The 21,857-nt window shown below is 41.2% G+C and overlaps 1 protein-coding gene across 2 annotated transcripts in view; it reads left to right on the top strand.

Annotated features, from left to right (window-relative positions):
• MYH15 (myosin heavy chain 15) overlaps positions 1-21,857 on the top strand; it is a 46,411-nt gene that overhangs the window by 12,431 nt on the left and 12,123 nt on the right. For both annotated transcript variants that reach the window (XM_064468071.1, XM_064468061.1), the window contains exons 12-33: positions 356-494; positions 1,116-1,234; positions 2,302-2,451; positions 3,421-3,591; positions 4,661-4,840; positions 5,872-6,004; positions 7,845-7,912; positions 9,352-9,439; positions 9,671-9,788; positions 10,084-10,207; positions 10,896-11,032; positions 11,407-11,662; positions 12,119-12,361; positions 12,979-13,155; positions 13,682-13,827; positions 14,433-14,523; positions 15,511-15,900; positions 16,747-16,873; positions 18,589-18,707; positions 19,185-19,381; positions 20,412-20,761; positions 21,318-21,442. In XM_064468071.1, coding sequence (XP_064324141.1) covers positions 356-494; positions 1,116-1,234; positions 2,302-2,451; positions 3,421-3,591; positions 4,661-4,840; positions 5,872-6,004; positions 7,845-7,912; positions 9,352-9,439; positions 9,671-9,788; positions 10,084-10,207; positions 10,896-11,032; positions 11,407-11,662; positions 12,119-12,361; positions 12,979-13,155; positions 13,682-13,827; positions 14,433-14,523; positions 15,511-15,900; positions 16,747-16,873; positions 18,589-18,707; positions 19,185-19,381; positions 20,412-20,761; positions 21,318-21,442 — 3,648 coding nt within the window. The remainder of the gene's footprint in view (positions 1-355; positions 495-1,115; positions 1,235-2,301; positions 2,452-3,420; positions 3,592-4,660; positions 4,841-5,871; positions 6,005-7,844; positions 7,913-9,351; positions 9,440-9,670; positions 9,789-10,083; positions 10,208-10,895; positions 11,033-11,406; positions 11,663-12,118; positions 12,362-12,978; positions 13,156-13,681; positions 13,828-14,432; positions 14,524-15,510; positions 15,901-16,746; positions 16,874-18,588; positions 18,708-19,184; positions 19,382-20,411; positions 20,762-21,317; positions 21,443-21,857) is intronic.

Genomic DNA, 21,857 nt, shown 5'->3' with positions numbered 1-21,857 from the left:
CTTCCAGCCCCTGCCATTCTGTGAAATGGGTCTTAAATGCATTCATACTATGAAGCACAAGGCCTGATAAACTATTATACCTTTGATCTGGCCTTACTCCACGTAATGCTCACAGGCTCAATGTTCTTATAATTTTGGTATATAAAATGCTAGATAAAGGGAGTTCTCCTCCTGCTCCCCAGCCACTGATGGGTCTTCAGGGTGTTCCAGTGGCTGCTTTGTGAGATAACACCCCTTGGTAGGTTAGTAATATCTGCCATGCAAAGGTTACTAACATTTGCCATGCATTACAGGGCTGCAAAATGCCATTGCTTTTGAATAGGGAAGAAACAGAATATCTGTTTTCTTTTCTCAGCAAGCCATGGACATCTTGGGATTTGTGCCCGATGAGAAGTATGGTTCCTACAAGCTCACAGGTGCCATCATGCACTTTGGGAACATGAAATTCAAACAAAGACCCAGAGAAGAGCAGGCAGAGGCTGATGGCACTGAAAGTAAGAGTATCACCTAAAATTACTCTTTACCGTCAAAAGTCTGGCATGTGTCATGCACTGTGTTGAGGAAGAAGCAGCCTGTTTGCTTTGATCTTGCAGAATGTAGCTCCTGCTCAGCAAGGAGAGCTGTGCTTTATTTGTAGCAGTAGCTTGTTCAGTGGTGGGCAATCTTACTTAGCAGAAGATTAATAGACACAGTCAGAGTAACCAATGAAATTCCATTTTTGTTACCATTTGAACAAAATGGTTGCAAAAAGTTCTTGCCTTATCTTTCTCTTTCATGTCTTCAGGTCTTGCTTCTTTACTTCTTCTTGCACCTGAAACTGTCTGTAACCAGTCTATAACCAGGAGAAACTGTCTATTACCAGGAGATATGTCCTTTTCCCTGTACCTGAAGAGTTTCTCAAGTGTCATGCTTGCAGCAGTTGGGGTCTAAGGCAGCTAGATGACCTTCTCTACCACAAGGGAGAGAACAGGCACACCTAACACAAATGATTAAAAGAACAAGTTCTTTATCCAGTTTCTCTTTTAAAGTGGATGTACATTATATTTTTTTTCTTGATTAGGCCTGTTCCCATGTAGAAGTTCAAAACCAGCTGAAACCTTGTTTCTCTTGATCAGGTGCTGACAAAGCTGCCTACCTAATGGGAATCAACTCCTCTGATTTGGTTAAGGGCTTATTGCACCCTAGAGTGAAAGTTGGCAACGAGTATGTGACCAAAGGTCAAAGTGTTGAACAGGTAAGGAGAAGATTTCAGGGCAAGCCTTGAGGATTCATCTGTAACATTTCAGAGAGACAGACAGCTGCTAGAAATATTAACATGTACCTCTAGTACCTGTTCTTATTTTATATCCCCAAACTTGGGGGAATAGATAGTGAAAGTCCGGGACACTGGTGAAAAAACTGACAAAGGAATAGTGGCTGGCAGTGCCTTTGATAGGATTGTTTTTCTGATCTGTTAGTAGCAGCCACACAAGGAAACCAGGTGCAGTAAAACCACATGAGGATTGATCTCTAATTCTGGATGAGAATAGTTACCTAGAAGAGTTAAGTCATGGATTATTTATTCACTCATCACTCATTCATTATTCATGTAATTTTAAGCTCTGTGTGACCTCAATCAGCTAAAGGCAATATCCACTTAAAGGTTTGTCTTAATTTAGGAAACAAAAGTCCTTGGGTTAACACTGCTGCAGCTGTAGCAGTATTGTAGAAGATACTGCAGCATTTTGGTTACAGTAAAAATTGTTGTTTGAAGACAGGCTGCGATACAGGCTCAGAAACTAGAAAACTGCTGGAGAGAGGTCTACCATATGGGGGTACTTGCGCATACGCTAAAGAAGAGACTTTTGACAGACTTTTCTTATTGCCTGCTTATGCCATAGCACCCCTCAAAAATTAGAAGCAAATGGCAATGAGCAACTTGAGCACAGACATCCCCTGTTCTGGCAGTAGCTCTGGACATCATGGCTGGCATCTGGCCCATGAGCTTTCTGGTACCTAACTTCCACAGAAATGTAAGGGATTAAAACATTTGCAACTTGCTGTCCAGCTGTTTCTCCAAGAGGTACTTTACTAGCACTTTATGTCCGTGTTAGTATACATACATTTACACAACAACAGTTTGAAGAAAATTCAACATAGATAATGGGAGAAACTCTGTGTTGTATTAAGTATGCCTTGGTGATTATGAGAACCATTGTGAAATTTCATTTAAATGATAAGTAGGGATTGAAACAGGCTACTGCACTGAATTCCACAGTGAATTCTGTTCCACACAGTGGTATTTTAAAACGTGTGTTTTAGGTTTTGTATGCTGTTGGAGCCTTATCTAAGGCAGTGTATGATCGAATGTTCAAATGGCTGGTGGTCCGTATCAACAAGACCTTGGACACTAAGCTGCCAAGACAGTTCTTCATTGGAGTCCTGGATATTGCTGGGTTTGAAATCTTTGATGTGAGTATTAATATGCAAGGACTTGGTGGAAGGACATAAAAGATACCAAGCGATGGTCTTGGGGCGTATTTCTTTTTCTACATGAAGAGAAGACAAAGTGCTGAGAAAGCTGTAAAGCAAATAGTGTATATGATTTTACAAGGTTTTTCCATTAATAGATATAGAAAACACTCAGCATTTAGCACAGCTGGACATGCTAATCATTCCTGAGGAGGAAGAGTGGGGCAACTTTTAACAAAGACAACATCTCACATGCTTTGGGCTGTGTTTTAGGAGAATGTGTTGTTCCCACTCTTTCTCTCTGAGAGAAAGAATCTTCTATAGGGTATAATATTTCTTCCTGTTTGTATCTCAATATAAAGTATATATCTTCATCTCAATATAAGAAAGAAATTTTTTACAGTGAGAACAATCATTCACTAGAATCACATCCCCAGGGACTTGGTAGAGCCCCCATCACCGGAGATTTTCAAGATGTGACTTGGCAGGGTGCTAGATAATCTCATCTAGGCTCCCTCTCCCACGAAAGGGACCAGATGATCTTTCAAGGTCCCTTCCAGCCTGGGCTGTTCTGTGATTCTATCATCATTGTAAACACATGTATGTGAGAAAAGCACATCACAGCTTCTGTTTCTCAGAATCCATTCCTGAAGATAAATACTTAATGCTGTTGCTGCTATGTGCTGCTCTCTGTACACAGCAGAGCAAGGAGTGCGTTGGCTTTACTTTGCAGGGATGGTGTGGCATGCTGCTGACAGAAAGGCTCATGAATCCTGAGATGCCCAATATCCAAACGGGTAAAATGCCAAATCTGGGCATCCTCACATTCCAGAGGACAACAGTTCAGTAGTTTCTCAACCAGCTACTGTTTAGGTTTTAGATGTAAACAGTTTCCTTCTTGCTGTTCCACCAAGCTCTTAACATAGTTAACTGTGGTGCAAATGCTTCTTTTTTCATATCCTTCTGCAGTTTAACAGCTTTGAGCAACTCTGCATCAATTACACTAATGAGAAACTGCAACAGTTTTTCAATCATCACATGTTTGTCCTGGAGCAAGAAGAGTATAAGAAGGAAGGCATTGAATGGGTATTCATTGATTTTGGCATGGACCTGCAGGCCTGCATTGATCTAATTGAGAAGGTATGTACAGGAGTACTAAGGTGTATTTACTGAATGGGTTTTATTCATGATGCTTCCTTGGAGATGTCCTCAAGTCCCAATGAACAGAATAGGATAAAGAGCAGAACAAGTTTCTTGCCTTTCTACATGCAATAAAGAATCAAAGAAAAATCAACATTTGCAGCATTTGTGGCTACCTAGTTTGACTTCTGTAAGTTTGCCTTACAGAGCCAACAGTAACCACAAGCTGTAACTGTTAATTTGTGTGGCTATATAATCTTCCTCAGTTTTTACTTTTGTCTTCCTCTGTCCCTACTGTTTTTCCATTTACTTTGTTCCACATATGCTTAACATTAACTTATTTGTCAGCTTTTCAGGGGAAATGCTGTGTTGCAGTCACATGCCTTGTACCTCTGCCTGTGAGGCTGCTGTTTATTACATTACATGTTGATGTGCAAAGTCCTTCATGCTCTTCCTAGCTTGGAACAATTGCTTCCCTCTCACCACTTCCCTGAATGAGATATGCCTTTCCTTTTCTCTTCTTTGGGAGTATAATGTGGTCCTGGTGGGGACAGCTGTCCCTTGCTATCTCTCTCTTTTTGTCATCTCCTATAGCATGGCATCTAACCCTGCTGATCTGTGAGGAAAAATGAAAATCTTAGTCCTGCATTCACGGGACATCTAGAACAACTGGAGTAGAAAGGCTGATTATTAAGTGCTCTTCTGCTTGATCACTTTCTTCTTTAGGGGTAGGATATCTGCGCATGATCCTAGTCCCTCAAACAATCTGTCTAGTGCTAGGAAGTTAGCTCATCTTTTCCTGAGACATGAATAATAAAATTCTGGTTGGTCCAACTGCCTTGAAAAGTAAATCAAACCCTTTCATCATAAAGCTTCCTGAGGCAGAAGTGACATATTGAGTAGTCAAAGGTGTAGTTACTGTCTTAACAGAATAGTCAAAGGCTTCCGCCTCAGGATGAGAAGAAATTTTTCAGGCTTAAAATTCCATCAGATCAAAATTAAATGCTGCACAGCTACTGAAAGCATGCAGCCTAAGCATTTTCCAACAAACATGTTCTTAAATCCACAGCCATTGGGAATCCTGTCTATCCTTGAAGAGGAATGTATGTTCCCGAAAGCTACAGATATGACATTCAAAGCCAAACTCTACGACAATCATCTTGGCAAGTCACCTAATTTACAGAAGCCCAGGCCCGATAAGAAAAGGAAATACGAAGCTCACTTTGAACTTCTTCATTATGCTGGTGCAGTAAGTTCCTCTGCTGGCAGGTAGACTTTGTATTAGAGGTCTTCCAGGTGGGCTTTAGCCCATAGCGCACAAAAAGGAAGGGTGGGAAGGAAGAAGAGGGGAAGAAAGGAAGAGTGAGGAGTGAAAGCAGATATCTACTCTCTCTGCACAAGAATTGCAACACAGCAAGATGCTACCAGACTCCAAGACAAAATTATTTGCCATCAGTTTTTATTCACATTGGGACCAGCGTGTCGAAATAGCCAAGGGAATTGGGTTAATTCTGCTGTGTTAACCTTCATGGTGGGATGAATGGGAATACAATACAGTACTGTGATACCCGAGCCAAAACTTGCCCAGTTTCAGAGCTCTGTTTTCAGACCAGATGGGCAGAAAGAATTTGAGAGGGACACAGGACATTTTTTATCAAACTAGAGTTGATATGAAGCCTCAGCACAGCAAAGCTGGAACCTACCTGATGCTGTTAATTTCAAATTATAATTGAACGTTAAGTAAATTTTGTATTTATTCAGAGAAATAATGTCCATCTTGCTCTTTGTCCACAGTTGTTAATGTATTCAGCAAAGAAAATTTGATTTCTATCCCCTTGTGGTACTAATAATGGAACACATTTTCCCACTAAACAAAGCTATGGCAAAGTCCAGGAGTTAGATTTTTAATAATTGAATTTCTGACAGAAAATCTTGGTTATTCCAGTGTAGCATGCTGCTGTGAAGTGAAAGTATTATTTGTGCATTTTATAGTTCAGCACTCATTAGTAGGGTTCCTGGGACACTGCCGACATGTGGTATCTCTACAGCCGGCCACATGGAGTCCATGAGAAAATGTAGGGATCAGGTAGTTTATGGTGTGTGGGGGATTCAGATGGTAATTATTAGGAAGAAAGTTTTGGGAAATAGGAAGCAGAGAGTTGGAGGGGAAGTGATAAAAAACTAGGTGTCATTTGCTTCAAGCCAAACCATAAAGAACTACTGGCTGCCCTGAAGGGGAACATTTGCACACACTGGTTTGTTTTCAATATCTTGCTGTAGGTTCCCTATAACATCATTGGGTGGCTTGAGAAGAACAAAGACCCGCTTAATGAAACTGTAGTAGGTATTTTCCAAAAATCATCCAACAAACTCCTGGCAAGCTTGTTTGAAAGCTACGTTGGCGCCGACAGCGGTAAGTGGAATTGGCTCACATGGGTTTTCTTTCATTTCTGGGATGTGTGCTTGGGAATGAATTTAAGAAGCAAAATAATTCTCTCAACTACAATTGTCTCAATGCTAAGTGGGACAGTGACTAATTATTTATATGCGCATAGTATCTGTAGGAGTTCGCCAGTTATACCAAGGAGGCCAATAACTCAGCTAGTTTGAATGTGTAATACCTCTGAGCAATTTTGGCAAGGAAGTCTCTGTGTTGTGAACACCCTGAGTTTGAGCATGCAAGTGTTCAGATATGCAGGCAAGTGTTGCACAAAAAACTTTGTACATAAATGCCTATGAAAAGAAGAGCTCTTGTTTCCCATGCTGTAGTTCTCCTTGCTAGCCACCCTGAATTAAATAAGAAATACAAAGTTTGAGACAGTGTTTTGGAATATTTTGTTGGATTAGTCACAAGTAGACACTGAGGGTACCTGAACACCATTCCACATAGGCCAAAGTGGAAGATTTCGCCAATACATTTTCCTTTTTGGTAGCAGTTGGGGGTTTTTTTTGTTTTGTTTGACAAGACTAATGTATGTCTGAGGACATATTTAAGCTCTATGCATTACACAAAACTGTTTTATTTGTCAGAAGAGAAGACAAGCAGCAAGCATCCAGAAAACTGATCTTAAGTAAATAATACTGGCATTCATTACAAAGATGTAGCTCTCATGTCCTGAAGTTGCGATCACTTACAGCCTATTTGTTAGTAACCTCATTTCTATAGATGTTGTTGTCATGAATGATAAGACACTTTCTGAGGAAGCAAGGAGGCCGCAGACTTCATAATGTGAATAAGAGATGGAGCTGAATGTAAATAGCAAAAATCCTGCCACTAGCAAGTTCTTGCAAGTTACTAACTGCCTATCGGCCTGTGGATATTCCTATCTGTCAGAAATGCTACCTTGCTTTTTGTCAGTGTCAGGAGGAAAGAACAGCCTGTCCAGATTAGCCTCTTCCAGTCTTGGCATTGTCACTTTCAAAAGGGGGAAAGGCTGTGGATAATTGCATCAAGCACATTGCACTCTTCACTTCTCCTTTTATGTTGACTATTGTTGACAGGTGACAGAATGCCAGACCTCCTGGGAATGATCTAATGCGCCAGTGTTTAGAAAGCTACAGCAATTGCTGTACATTTTTGGGTCATGTTTGGCTCTTGTGAAACTTTGTAAAGGTCATGTCAGAAACTGCCATCCCTTTGGAGGATCTGAGTGATTTTGACTCTGAAGCTTTAAGCAAAATTCAGGGGATGCAAAGCTACTATATCTAAAACTACAAATATTAATTTCCCTCTAGTCTAGGCAAATGCTACTTGCACAAGTTCAGTGTCTGCATAGCAGACACATGAAAATCAGTGTCTATACAGTACAATGTAGAGTATAGATTTTCCATAAGCATTACTTTTCTTTAGCTTTATCTTCTTCTACATCATCTCACCCTACAGGCTTTTTAATGAACTATAATAAATTTTGTTAAAAGTTATTTTTATGCCTTATTCATATTTGTGCACTTTCTGCATAACAAGTGATGCTGTCTAGATCTAAAATGAAAATGCAATCCAGAAAGCTTACAGTGCTCTTTGACAAAAATCCTGAGTATGGACAGAGCGCTGCAGGCTTGTGATATGTAACACACGATGTTCAGAAGTTTTTGTGTAATACTTGAGTGATCAGAGCCATGAAGTCATTAGCTATGCCTTTCATTCAAAGGAAGTTGTATTATTAGAACAGCTTATCTGTCTCCCGTGCCCTGCCTGCACCCCTTACTGAGATAGAGATTATGATCTTTATTTTTTTTCCTTGTTTTTTTCTTAGCTGACCAGGGTGGAGAAAAGAAACGCAAGAAAGGTGCTTCTTTTCAAACAGTGTCCTCATTGCACAAGGTTTGTTTACCTCTCCCCACCTGATGATTTGAGTTAAGACAATACATTGAAGAGGAATGTTAAGGATTGTAAGGGACAAAAGATAATGAAATCCAACATTGGATTTTGATTCAGGACCTGGGATATTGACCTTGGCTAAGTGAATACACTGTTATTAAAACCGCATGTGTGAGGGGCTGCTCCATTTTATCTTCTCTGAGCATTGAGGAGATTAAGTGGTTTTTATTCTATTTGAGAAAGTATCACAAAATATTGTGAACAACTTTTATAACTTATTTTGTGGCTTACAACTTCATGTGTGTCTTTGGAACAGGAACCGATTAGAAGTAATTTGCTAGTCCTTATCAGATTACTGTTTGTAATTGGATCCTAGGGTTACAGCAGTCATAGAAAACAAAAGTTGTTGAATGGTGTGGCATATAGCCTCTTTTTTTCCTGAGTTATTCCCTTCTACTGGGACTGGCATGTGGTACTGGTGGAAGCTGTCGCTAGGATCATGCCTGGGGGAAAAATGGGGGCTGTAATTTACCATTAGTACTATTTCTTATGGGTAACATTGAGGAAGCTGTAATGCAGGTAAACCTCAGCTAAGGAAGGAAGTAGTTATCTCCCACTTGCCGTTCATTTTATCTTCTTTGGAGGTAGTCCTTATGAAGAGAAATCACAGGAAATCAAGACTTATATCTTACCAGCTGAAGAAATGTAAATATAGCTGAAGGTTCATTCAGACAGTAATTTAATAATCCACAAATAGAAACCTCCTGTCCAGCACACAAGGAGCTCCTAAGTACCCAGCTCAGGTTGTCTCATTTATGGTCCTGACTGGCTGAAATTTTCAGTTTGAACAGTTATGTTGATGACATTATATTCCACCTCTAATAGTCTCTATTTTCTGCTTACTAGACAAAACATTTTCTGCAGAGCTTGGTGGTCACTGGTAGACACCAAATGGTTGGCTTCTTCCAAGCTAGCTTGCTGCCTGCCTGGGAGATGTCTGATTAAGATCAATATAGGGAAAACATTTGGCCAGGAGGACAAAAACCTAGCTTTTTGAGGAACGGATGGGAAAGGTGAACGGTCCTCTCTAAGTAGGAAAGTGACCAGGCAAAAATGCAGCTGGCTTTACAGAAATGTTCTGCAGCATGATACTGCGTCTTGCTTGCTGTTCATCTTGTTTCTCATGTTTCTGGGGTTGCGAGTAAACCACGTCTTCTTAAGACTTTGCTAAAACTGATGTGGATTCCTACAATAAAGTTAATTCATACTTTGGTTTATTTGAACACATTTCTCTGTAATAATTTTGGAAAGCTTATAACCTTTTTGGAGACTATTTAGAGAGATGACCTTAATAAACTTAACATCAACAAACCAAAGAAATAAGTGATTGGAATTCCACTAAACCACTAAAGCTATTTGTGTTTTGAATATGTCTGTTCTAGGAAAATTTAAATAAGCTGATGACTAACCTAAGATCTACAGCCCCTCACTTTGTACGATGCATTATTCCAAATGAATCAAAAACTCCAGGTATGGAAAACACAAAAGTCTCAAAATTTTTAATATATTTGAACTATGTCATCCCAATACTTATTTTCAAGTCACCAGATTGTACTTAAATACTGTCTATATTGTTTACCTTATCCAATGGTGTTGCTCTTTCAGGAGGTGACACCTCACATTTTCCAATTCCATCAATGAAATGAAGATTAAGCTCTATGGAAATGCTCCATTTAATTTAGCCTTATTTTTCCCCTGTAGGTGCAATGGATGCTTTCCTTGTCTTGCATCAGCTCCGCTGTAATGGTGTCCTGGAAGGCATCCGGATTTGCCGTAAGGGTTTTCCAAACAGGGTGCTTTATGCTGACTTTAAACAAAGGTAATGCAGAGCTATGTTGTCCCCTATCCTAACCCATCAGTCAAAATAAGCAAAGCATATCTTCTCATTTTTATTTGGAGGTATTTTATTCCGTTCAAGTTTATTTTCCATTCAGTTTACCTGAACACAGAAGGCAGAATTCTGCTCTTGCTTCTGTGTAGATGCCAAGTTAGATATCACTCTAGGTGATTTTTTTTCTTTTTAAAAAAATTTTGGGGGCAGAGGGGAGATTAAAAAAAAAAAAAAAAAGCAGAAGTTGGGCCAATTTTACTCATTGCTCCTCTGTTATTAACAGGTACCGCATTCTGAATCCAGGTGCAATCCCAGAGGATAAGTTTGTGGATAGCAGAAAAGCTGCTGAAAAACTGCTGGCATCTTTAGATATTGACCATAACCAATATCGTTTTGGACACACCAAGGTAAGAAGAAAAGACCATCACTGCTTATTTAAGGAGAAAAGTGGTGGATCTAATATCTAATTTGCAGATAGGACATTATGCAGTTTCTGGTGGTGGCGATTAATGGTGAGTTAATAATACAAGGAACCAGCAATGTAGCAGCAGTGTGATGTTAATTTTTAAGCTGTGCTAGAGGAAATTTATTTCTCTGGCTCAAGCTCCCACAAACCTTTTATTACAGCAACACTACAAGCAGATACAGCAGCAGCTGATGCTCCATGCCCCCCAGTAAAACAATAGCTTATTTAATATAATATAGGTACACTCAAACATATATGGACCACAAGATCAGCTGCAGGCCATGCAGAAATGAGGCCATGTGCAATTATGACATGATCACACTAGCAGGAATCTCTGAGTTGGCAGTTGTGGTTCAGCTAACCTGCTTTGAACCATGCAGCAGCTGAAAAGTACTGTGGCAGTAAAATAGTTTGGACTATTCAAAACTGGGGAGGTGAGACCTGGTTTTAAAACAACTTCTGAGCTGTACAGTGCAGTCCCTGATGCAAGTAGTATTTGGCCCTCTATACTCTTTTACTTGATAATGTGTCAATGAGAATACCAGTCTTCTGAACTATTTCAGTAAGGTCTGTGTAACTCCAGAATAAAATAATTTGTTATGGTGAAATGACATCTGTTCATGTACCAGGTGTTCTTCAAGGCTGGTCTCTTGGGCCATCTAGAAGAAATGAGGGATGAGAGACTTGCAAAAATCTTAACGATGATCCAGGCAAGAGCACGTGGCAGACTGATGCGGATTGAGTTTCAGAAGATAGTGGAGCGCAGGTATGAAGGCACCCCCTTAAATCTTAGCAGATAACAGTAATTACCATTTAATTATATGTTGAATAGAGTCACTAGTACAGTCCCTAAGGCTATAGCTAACCCTAAATTAAAGGTTTAAAGTGGGTGTATGATAAAAATAATAGCAACTCTATATTAGTTGCCTGCCGCTCTGGTAAAAATCAGATTTGGAAATTTTTCGTGTCCCTGAAAATCAAGAGGTACAGAGGAAGTTTCTTATATATCTTGGAACCTAGTACAAGTTCCTAGTATTACTGAGAACAGAGCCATGAAACTGACTGAGAATGAAAAAAAATCTCACTTTCTCAATTCAGGCTAAGCTTTAGGGAATTTTGTTTGCTTTCTTCTTAAACCAGGGATGCCCTTCTTGTAATTCAGTGGAACATCCGCGCTTTTATGGCTGTGAAGAACTGGCCCTGGATGAAGCTTTTCTTTAAGATCAAACCTCTTCTGAAGTCTGCGGAAACTGAAAAGGAGATGGCCAACATGAAGGAAGAGTTCTTGAAACTGAAGGAGGCCCTGGAAAAATCTGAAGCCAGGAGAAAGGAACTTGAAGAAAAGCAAGTGTCTTTAGTTCAGGAAAAAAATGATTTGCTTCTCCAGCTCCAAGCTGTGAGTAGACACATATATTCATATCGTTATTAGATGTTCTTTGAAACTCAAAGGTTTACCGAGAAGAGTGTTCTGTTCTGTTTAATTCAATTAAAATAAGCTGTTGGTCTTGTCAGAGTCTTGCCAAAAATTAGAGCAGATAGATAGAAATTCTCGTGTTCTAGCACGTAACCAGGTGGGCTAGCAATGCAAATCTTAACAGGTTCTGTCCAAGGCACTGTCTTTGGCAGTTAATATGGAAGTAGTCTTACATGTGACTAGTCATGCTCACCACTGTCTCATCCTGCTCTGTTAATTACTTGTCCTTCTTCTTTTCTGAGATCAGGAGCTGGAAATTTTCCTTACGCTGCTCTGTAGCATTGGATCAGGGTCTCCGACTACTTCCAGGATAGGGGACAAGTAAGGAAGGAAAAGGGCCAGGCAGTCATTGTTGTTCTCTTCCTTGTGCCACACCAGGAACAAGACACTCTGGCAGATGCCGAGGAACGATGTGACTTGTTGATTAAATCCAAGATTCAGCTGGAGGCCAAAGTCAAAGAATTGACGGAGAGGGTTGAGGATGAGGAAGAGATGAATTCTGAGCTGACTTCTAAGAAGAGAAAATTGGAAGATGAGTGCTCTGAGCTCAAGAAGGATATTGATGATCTTGAAATAACACTTGCAAAAGTAGAGAAAGAGAAGCATGCTACTGAAAACAAGGTACCTTTAGAACTTCACTATGTATTCAGAAGAAGTTGAGCATGGATTATCTTTATGACAAGGGCTGCTGGTCTTCTGACAGTTTCACACTGTCTTTTACACAGGCCACACTGAAGGATCAGTATATATAGAGTTATTTGTTAACTCCAGTATATATAGAGTTATTTGTTAACTCCGAGCCTCAGTTTCCCTTTTTCTGAAGTGAGTTTTGCTGCAATTCAGCTAAAGATTTATGCCCAGTTTGGCACTTTTAAGTAAACAATTTTATGCTGTAACCATGAGTTCTTCCAGCTCTTCTTCTTAGAGCCTGTAAATGTAAAATTCATCTCCCACTTCCCTCAGAGAGAATCGGAAGCTGGAGTCCACCTCAAAGAAAGTGACACTGAAAAGAATTTAGTACATTTGAAAGAATGTACTAAACCCACAACAAGAAGTGGCACACATTGGCTCCCTTGGTGGCAGTTTCACTCAAAAAGCCACAAGGAGTTGAGGGGGGAGAGATGACTTTCTTTCCATCATCTTCCTGCATACATGTTCAGTACAGACAGTCATTTGAGCCAAGTTATTATAATCCCTTCCTTCAAAGTCTTACAAATACATCTTCCTCTCTTGCACAGGTTAAAAATCTGACAGAAGAAATGGCGACTCTTGATGAGAATATCAGCAAACTTACTAAGGAGAAAAAGTCCTTGCAGGAAGCTCATCAGCAAGTTCTGGATGACCTACAAGCAGAGGAGGACAAGGTCAACACACTGAGTAAAGCTAAAGTGAAACTGGAACAGCAAGTGGATGATGTAAGCTGGCTCTGCCTTCATGTTTCTCCAGGCTTGTTTGTCCACCACAAAGAGCTTCATGACTCTGAAATGCTGCAAAACTTTGAAATGTATTCCTGTCCTTCTAAAAAAGATCAAGGATTTAGAAATGCAGTTCTTGTTGTACTTTCTGTAAAAGGTGAAATTACAGGAATGCTGTAAAAACTCACCTGTGTAGTTCAGCCTTTAAAAGCAGTGTGAGGTGAGGGAAAATCCACTCAGTTTGCATTTGCAGTGTAATTGGCATGAAGTCAAACAGAACTTTACTACTAAAAGGACTGTAATGCTTGCACAAATGTAAAGTGTGGACTAACCCTTATGATATATCTCTTTAGCCCATGTGTCCACTGGCTGGTAGAAAACAAAAAATGTAAAATACGATGCTTGTACTTAAATACTTCTGCTTTCCCACTTGCTAGAGCTCAGCACAAAGCTGAGCGTAGCGTACATCTGACTGTTTTGTACCATCTGTGTTCAATATATTTAATAAGTGACTTTGTTTCTAAAGCTTGAGGGCTCACTTGAACAAGAGAAGAAAGTGAGGATGGATCTAGAAAGGGCAAAACGCAAACTGGAAGGGGATTTGAAGCTGACTCAAGAGAGTGTCATGGACTTGGAGAACGATAAGCTGCAGATGGAAGAAAAGCTAAAAAAGTAAGAGACAGATTCTGTGGTACAAAATAAGGCAGAGCAGTTACCGCTGTTGTTTCAGAGCGTTCAGGTGTGTTGTCCTGCTCTGATGGTGGCTAAAATTAAATTCCATGACAGACAGGAGAATGTGTAGCCAAGAAGAGAGGGAAAATCACTCTTACTTGTGCACAGTATACCTGAAACATTAGAATTCATTACACTTTCCAGCATTTGAAAAAAAAAAAAAAAAAAAAAAAGGTATTTGTGTTTTTCATTGCTTAGAGGAGAAAGCTGAAAGAAGTCTCTAAAGTTGTTCATCCTAACTAGCTATGATGGTATTGTTGAAAGACCTGACTCTGTTAAATATATTTTTCCATTGAGTCTGAAAATAATTTTACTTTTGTGTGACACAAAGAACCAGAAATATAATTGCACAAATGCATGCAGAGTCTTGACTTGGAAACTACTGCTTAGAGAAAGATGTGTTTTCATGCAAATCGAAACAGATGAGGATTTCTTTCATTTTTAGATATGTTAGAAATTTTACTGAAAAACTCTTTAAAAATTGCAAAAGCCTAACTTGAAGCTACAGGGAAAATTGTCACAGTGGGATTTCCTTTCTGTGGCAGGAAAGAATTTGAAATAAGCCAGATGAATTCCAAAATAGAAGATGAACAAGCTATAGTGATGCAGCTGCAGAAGAAGATCAAGGAGCTTCAGGTCAGCTTGCTTCTTTCTCAAGTATTTTAGGATGAGTTTCTCTTTGTGCCTCACTGAAAGGCTTTGCAGAGATTTTTTCATGGCTAGTTGCAGCTTAGCTTTGAGACCCAAACTGGTGCGACTCTGTAGCTTCCCAGACTGATCCCTTTTCCCCTCAGGAGGCTCTCTCTATAGTGGTTCCTTCCCAGTAGCAGGACATATGACCACAGGAATGCTAGTGGTTTCAGGCAAGGCAGAAAGGCTCTGGCGTTTTGTTTGAAGCAAATAAAATTGTTCCAGACCATGGAGCTGGGTGGATGCTAGGGAGGAGTTCAGCAGTGGTAAGCATGGCTTTGAAATTTAGGGGAAGGGCTCAGATGCACAGGAAATTTTCAACAGAATTGAGAATGCCAAAGAAAGTCAGCACAGTCTAAATAATATGTCTTGACCCAAAATACCAGCTGTGCTTTTTTTGTAAATAAACAACTTTTGCATAACTTGGACATGGAGTGCAGATTGGTCAAAATAACTGTTTCATAAAAAAGACCATCCCAATGAATATTTGTTATTCATACAATTCTACACACTGCTGTATTTGAAATCCTGTCTTAACACTCCTAGAGAGAAGTTACCTCAGTCACAGAGCTCTTAAAATGAGAACAGAGTCCTTCCCCTTCAATGACAATTTGTTGCTGCTATTCCTACTATCAAGTAACTTCTCTGGTACTTCAGCTGAATGTCAAGTACATGAGTATAATGTCAATGCACTGGACATAAATGTCTTGAACTAGATCTTGGAGAGCAATCTACCGTGAAAAAGATGGGGCTTGTCATTCTTACTTTAGCTCAAGATCTGATTTATTGGCACAAATGGGCAAGTTTCTGTGCTTCCACTTGTGTTGTAAAGTGTGGGGTGGCAGAGAGCTTAACAATTTGTAAGGTTCTTCAAGGTATTCCAGTGGGAATCATCATGCAGCTGACCCAAAGCTGCTCATTTCTCTTTGGTAGGCTCGTATAGAGGAACTAGAAGAGGAATTGGAAGCAGAAAGAGCTGCTCGAGCCAAGGTGGAAAAGCAGAGATCAGATTTGGCACGAGAGCTGGAGGAATTAAGTGAACGACTTGAGGAGGCTGGGGGAGCCACTGCTGCCCAGCTGGAGATGAACAAGAAACGTGAGGCAGAGTTCCTGAAGCTGCGGCGGGACCTCGAGGAGGCCACACTGCACTACGAAGCCACAGCTGCCACACTGAGGAAGAAGCATGCAGACAGTGTGGCTGAGATGGGGGAGCAACTGGACAACTTACAGCGGGTCAAACAGAAACTGGAAAAGGAGAAAAGCGAGCTGAAGATGGAAGTGGATGATCTGTCATCCAACATGGAGCAGATGGTCAAGGGAAAAGTAAGGGTTCTGAGACTTCCCAAACCGCCAAAGGTCACTTGTAGCTAAGGCTGGTCTGAAGGTTTCCCAGGACACCTGGTAGGGCTGAAGTGTTTTAGAAGGTGCTTATATCTTGCAATCTGAAGGTGCTTATGTGCACAATGTCACCCCTCCCCCAGCTGGTGGTATAACCCTTCTCACCTGGAGATGGGACAGCAATTAAGATGGCTTGTCTAAAACACATAGTGCATCCTCAGTAACAGGCATATTGTTTATCTGTATATCTCAGAGTTCAAAACTGTGTCACTTAAATTGTGCTCCCCCAGGCTTCTGATGACTGGGGTGATGTCATCCAAGGCTGGATATCTCCCATCCTAAGCAGGGTCCTCTCAGATCCTGCCCTTGGTTCACAGTTTTGACCCAAGTTAGCAAGGAGCACAAAGCAACGGCTTGCATGACCATCGTGTATTTTACTCTCTGTGGCTGAATTGTGGATTTCGTTTCCTGAGTAGATAATCTTGGTAGCATTCAGAGCACTCTAAAGAGTTCTTTCAGTGCAAGTGAAGAAAAGAAATTTCAGTATTCTGAGAGCTAGAAAGCTGTCATCAAACTCAGTTTACAATAAATGGTAATTAAAGCAGAATGCAGTTCAGGGAAAACAAATGGGGAAGGTGGTCTGCTGGGGAGACCCCTGGCCTGGGTCTGTAGACACAGGGCTACTGTTCCCCACTTCACAGCTGTGGTATTTGTGCCTTTGCCATTTCTCTGAAAGGCAAACATAAAAAGGATGCACATGAAAGGCTACTGCTTCCAAATGGCTGCCTGGAGGCTACAGCTTTGTATGTCTTGTCTCCTGATTCCTGTTAGGCAAATGCAGAGAAACTTTGTCGCACTTATGAAGACCATCTGAATGAGGCAAAAACTAAACTGGAGGAAATGACTCGCCTAATGAATGACCTCACCACTCAGAAGACAAAACTCCAGAGTGAGAATGGTATGTGTGTGTTCAGCCTGAGTTCCTGGAAAACAGTCTATCAAATGTGTCTCAGTGCTATGTCAGTGAGATGTGTTGCACAATGGCATCTGCCTGAAGCTGGCTGGATAAGGATTGCTGAATTAAGCAGCGGCTCTGTGTCTTCTGACTTTCCTATCTTCAATATTTTTATAACCTTGTGTCGTGGTTCAGCCTCTGGTGGCAACTAAACACCGCGCAGCCACTCACTCACTCACTCCCACCCACCCTGTGGGATGGGGGAGAGAATTGGAAGAGCAAAAGCAAAAAGGAAAAAAAAAAACAAAATAACCTTGTGGATTGAGATAAGAACAGTTTAATAATTACAATAAAATAATAATTATAATAATAATTATTATAATAAAAATAATGATAACCTAATAAAAAGGAGAAGGGAAAAGGGGAAAAAACCAGAAACACAAACAATACAACTGCTCACCACCCGCTGACCAAGGCTGCTGGTCCCCGAGCCGCGATTGCCGCCTCTCTCCCCTGGCCAGCCCCTCCCAGTTAACATACTGGGCATGATGTTACATCATATGGAATATCCCTTTGATCAGTTTGAATCTGCTCTCTTATGTGTGCCCCCTCCCCTCCCAGCTTCTTGTGCACCCGGAGCTAGAAAAGTCCTTGACTAGTACAGGCACTACCCAGCAGCAACCAAAACATCGGTGTGTTATCTCAACATTGTTTTCATACTAAGTCCAAAGCACAGCACTGGGCCAGCTGCAGTGAAGAAAATTAACTCTATCCCAGCAAAAACCATGACACCATAGCAGCAGGGGACAACCTTGCCTATGACTGGCCTTTAAAACAAACCTATAACTGTATTTACCAGTATACCGTGCTACCATCTTATGAGCTGAAATACATGTGCTGGCTAGGTACCAATTTTCAGGAACAAGGACATGTACATCTATCTTGCAGTGCTAGAGGGAAGATGAAGGAGTTGGCATACTGCTGCTGTCTGTGTGAATACCATCTTCCTCAGCATAACCTTGGGCATTGCACTCCAGAAGACACTCACATCTGACCAAAAACACTACATGTCCTCCAAGTGCTTGCTACCTTTTTTAGCCAGAGTAGTACTATTTAACCTCTGCATCCTTATCAGATGTCACTGTTCTGTGTATTTTCAAAGACATCTTTTTCATTTCCCATCTGTGTTCATGTTAGTTCTATGTACTCCTGTGAGGCTGCAGTGACGCCCTTCTTGTGATAGATGAGATTTTCCTTATGTATCCCTCTGTTCTATATGCTGGTCGTTGTGAGGTTCTCAGGGTGCTTTGGAGCCCTCTGAAAAGTCATCTTTGGAAAAACAACATAAAGTAGTGAAGAAAAGCATACGCAAAACTAGCTGCAACTAGTAAGCATGAAAGTAAGCATCAGCCTAGTCTGATCCACAAGCTGAACTAAAATTAATGAATCAAGGTATTAACAGAACAAATAAGAAAAAAAAAACCACAAAACCAACAGAAGAACACACCACCCACCACCACCCCCAAAAGAAAACTTAAGGAAAACTATCCTGGTGAAGTGTCTGATAGTTACAACTTTGGAAGAAGCTTCACAAGAGGTCAGTTAGTTCTTTTCCTCAGCAGAATTGGACTGGTGGGATTTTGATTTTGGCTGGGACTTTGTAGTTTCCTGGTCTTACTTTTTAAAAATTTGTTGTTGGTGGTTAAATCCTGTGGCAGGTGAATTTATAAGACAACTTGAAGAAAAGGAGTCACTGATAAGTCAGCTGTCCCGTGGGAAAACTTCATTTACACAACAGATTGAAGAACTTAGGAGACAGCTAGAAGAGGAAACCAAGGTAATGCTTTGACTGTGTCCCATTCATTGAGATGGAATAGGGAAAACTTTATGTTCATTTGTAGCCCGGATAAAAGCTGAAATGGGACATAGGAATGAGAATGCTTCCTGTTAATTTTACTAAGTTCCTGCCCCTGACTGAGGCAAGTTACAGGAAAATAGTTTGGGAAAATAATCAGCGTCCATAATTGCTAAATAAATTTACCCAGTAGTACAGCCAAAATCTCAGATCTTGCATCCTAAAAGTGTGGATGCTTCTCCAAAGGTGTTAGGTTATCTTCAGTCTTGGAAGCTTCCTCAGCTTGTTACCAGTTAGAGATGACTTCAAACACTTCTTACCTCACTTGACCTGAACTGTCAAGGCCAGAGGCAAAAAGAAAAAAAGGCTTAAGCCTCCATTTGAATTTCTAGATGCTGTTTGTTTGGGGTTTTTTGCTGTAGGTAACCCTGCAATGCTGTGACCTTTATATCCCTGCAGTCCAAGAATGCTCTAGCTCATGCTCTGCAAGCAGCCAGGCATGACTGTGACCTCTTGCGGGAGCAGTATGAGGAAGAGCAAGAAGCCAAGGCAGAGCTGCAGCGGGCTCTCTCCAAGGGAAATGCAGAAGTGGCACAGTGGAGAACAAAGTATGAGACCGATGCCATTCAGAGAACTGAGGAGCTGGAAGATGCCAAGTAAGTGGGTTACGTGGGCTTCATCGTGCCCCCGGCTGGGAGGACTGTGCTCCCTGGGTCTTGTTATGGCACTAAGGAAATTGGGTAAGCCAGTTGGAAAAAGCCCTCTGGCTCATTGTTGCCATTTTTGGGTGTCCTTCTTCTGTTCTTTTCATTGCTTGAGCAGGTTAATGTTTCTGCTGAGTCCTTGTTCATAGGGTAGTGGGTATAGATATCAGGGTTTATTTAAGAACTAACAAGATTAGATTACCCTACTTGGCTATCTTGCATGCTCACTTGCTTTGCGCTGGCCCAGTGCTACTTTCCCTAGGTCCTGACTTGCCTTCCCAGAAGGGGGATGATGGCTGCTCCAGGAAGGAGGGCAGACAGTCGTGTTGACTCATGCTGTGCAGGTGCTCCCAGTTACCAGTCTCAGGTGTTATTGGGCAAGGTCTCTGAGCATATCCAGCATCTGCCTCTGCACATCTCTGATCTGCAGGATCTTCCCCCACTTCCAGTACATTTTCTCTATCTAGCATCTTCATTTTCTTCTTTCTGGGCACTCCTTTCTTTCCAGGACCTATTTTTCTTTCTGGAACTCCCAGCCCCCTGCTTTCCCAATATAAAGTCTATGAACAGAACAAGGTCTGACCAGCCTGACTGGTGGTTCTGTTTCCTATCTCTTACTTAGAGGAATATGACACTTTCATTTAGACCAGGTGTTACCAAAATTTATAATCAGTCCGCCCTCATTACAGCTAGCAAGTAACAGACTGCTGCTTGAGAGTTCGAAAGTTCAATTCCAAATATTCACACACATGCACACATGCACAAAATTATCTACCACATGTCAGCATTCATAATTTAAGCTCTTTTTTTGCCTATCATAGTCCCTTCTCTCTAGAGGCTTGATTTCCCCCTCCCTTCCCCTTGATCCCTCCCAGTTTTTCCTTTCAAGCTGGTTTATTGAGATGCTAGTTTGGTGTCATTTTTTTCTGGATAACATAGCAGCAGTGCCTCTCAGTCATTTCACTCTCTTCCCACCTGGTAGGAAAAAGCTTGCCGCTCGCCTGCAAGAAGCTGAGGAAGCAATTGAGGCAGCCAATGCTAAGTGCTCTTCTCTGGAAAAGACAAAGCACAGGCTGCAGAATGAGCTGGAAGACATGATGATTGACCTGGAGAAGGCCAACTCAGCAGCTGCATCCCTGGACAAGAAGCAGCGTGGGTTTGACAAGATCATCAATGACTGGAAGCAGAAGTACGAAGAGTCACAGGCTGAGCTGGAGGCTTCCCAGAAGGAGGCCCGTGGCCTCAGCACTGAGCTCTTCAAGCTGAAAAATGCCTATGAGGAGACGCTGGACCATCTGGAGACATTGAAACGGGAAAATAAGAACCTCCAAGGTAGGCTTCATTCAGGTCCCTCATTCAGTGGACAGCTGGAAGGATGCAGGTGCCCTGTAACAGCTGTGGAAAAAGGCGTTTATCTCATCCTTGAGACTAGCTTTCTGATGTGTTTGGAGGCACTGACTGATGCTGGAAGTTAAGGTTTTAAACATAGAAAGAGGTATGGTCAAAGGAGGGCAGGCTTCTCTTTGCTCACTTGTCAATGAAGATTGCTAGCAGAGGTGCCAGTCTCAGTGGAGGAACAAGAAAGATGACAGAGGTGCAGCAGAGGAAGCTTAGATAGCTCCCAAAGCAGATCAGAGTGTTGCTAGCCTGCAGATCACATATAAAAACTAAACCACTATAACCACTTCAAAAAACATTTAAAAGAAAGCCTGTGCCTTCAAGTTGGTCAGGTAAAAAAAGTTGCTGTAATTGAAACTAAGGCAGTGCTTGCATACAGATGAGCCCTTGAAGTAGTAGTCTGAGGCACGTGTCCTGTATTCGCAGTGTGTGAATTGCAGTATGTTTGGGACACTCAGATCACTAACTTCATCCGTATTTTTCATTTCAGAGGAGATTTCTGATCTGACCAATCAGATTAGTGAAGGAAACAAGAACCTCCATGAAATAGAAAAAATCAAGAAACAGGTTGAACAAGAGAAGTCAGAAGTTCAGCTGGCTCTGGAAGAAGCAGAGGTAAGGAAAGAAACTCAAGGGAAGAAGAAGGGGGTTGTCTTTATCATGATTTTCCTTCCTTTTTCATCGTCTCAGCAACCCAGCCAACATGTTGATTGTTAAGCAAGTGCAACCTCACTGCGCTCAGCTCCTCCAGCCTTGCTAGCCAGTGTTTTCAAGAGTGACTGGTGACTTTTGGATCAAGTGGAGGCCCTTTCAAAGGAGGTGCCTTGTAGGTTTTGGGTTTTTGTGGTTGGGGGGCTTTTTTCCCTTTCAGGAAGATCAGAAATCTTCTTCTCACCTTCTGAAACTGAAAAATCAGTCCTCGCTCGCTTTATCATAGAATATTTCTTTCAGGAAACAGAAACTGCTCAGAATTATAATCTTATTTTGACAGATATTTGTAGCATCTAGTTTCCAAAAACAAATCGATCAT

The sequence above is a fragment of the Phalacrocorax carbo genome, chromosome 1, assembly GCF_963921805.1.
Source record: "Phalacrocorax carbo chromosome 1, bPhaCar2.1, whole genome shotgun sequence".
NCBI classification, from domain to species: domain Eukaryota; kingdom Metazoa; phylum Chordata; class Aves; order Suliformes; family Phalacrocoracidae; genus Phalacrocorax; species Phalacrocorax carbo.
Note: the sequence above shows the minus strand (reverse complement) of the source record. Positions and strands in the feature narration are given on the sequence as shown.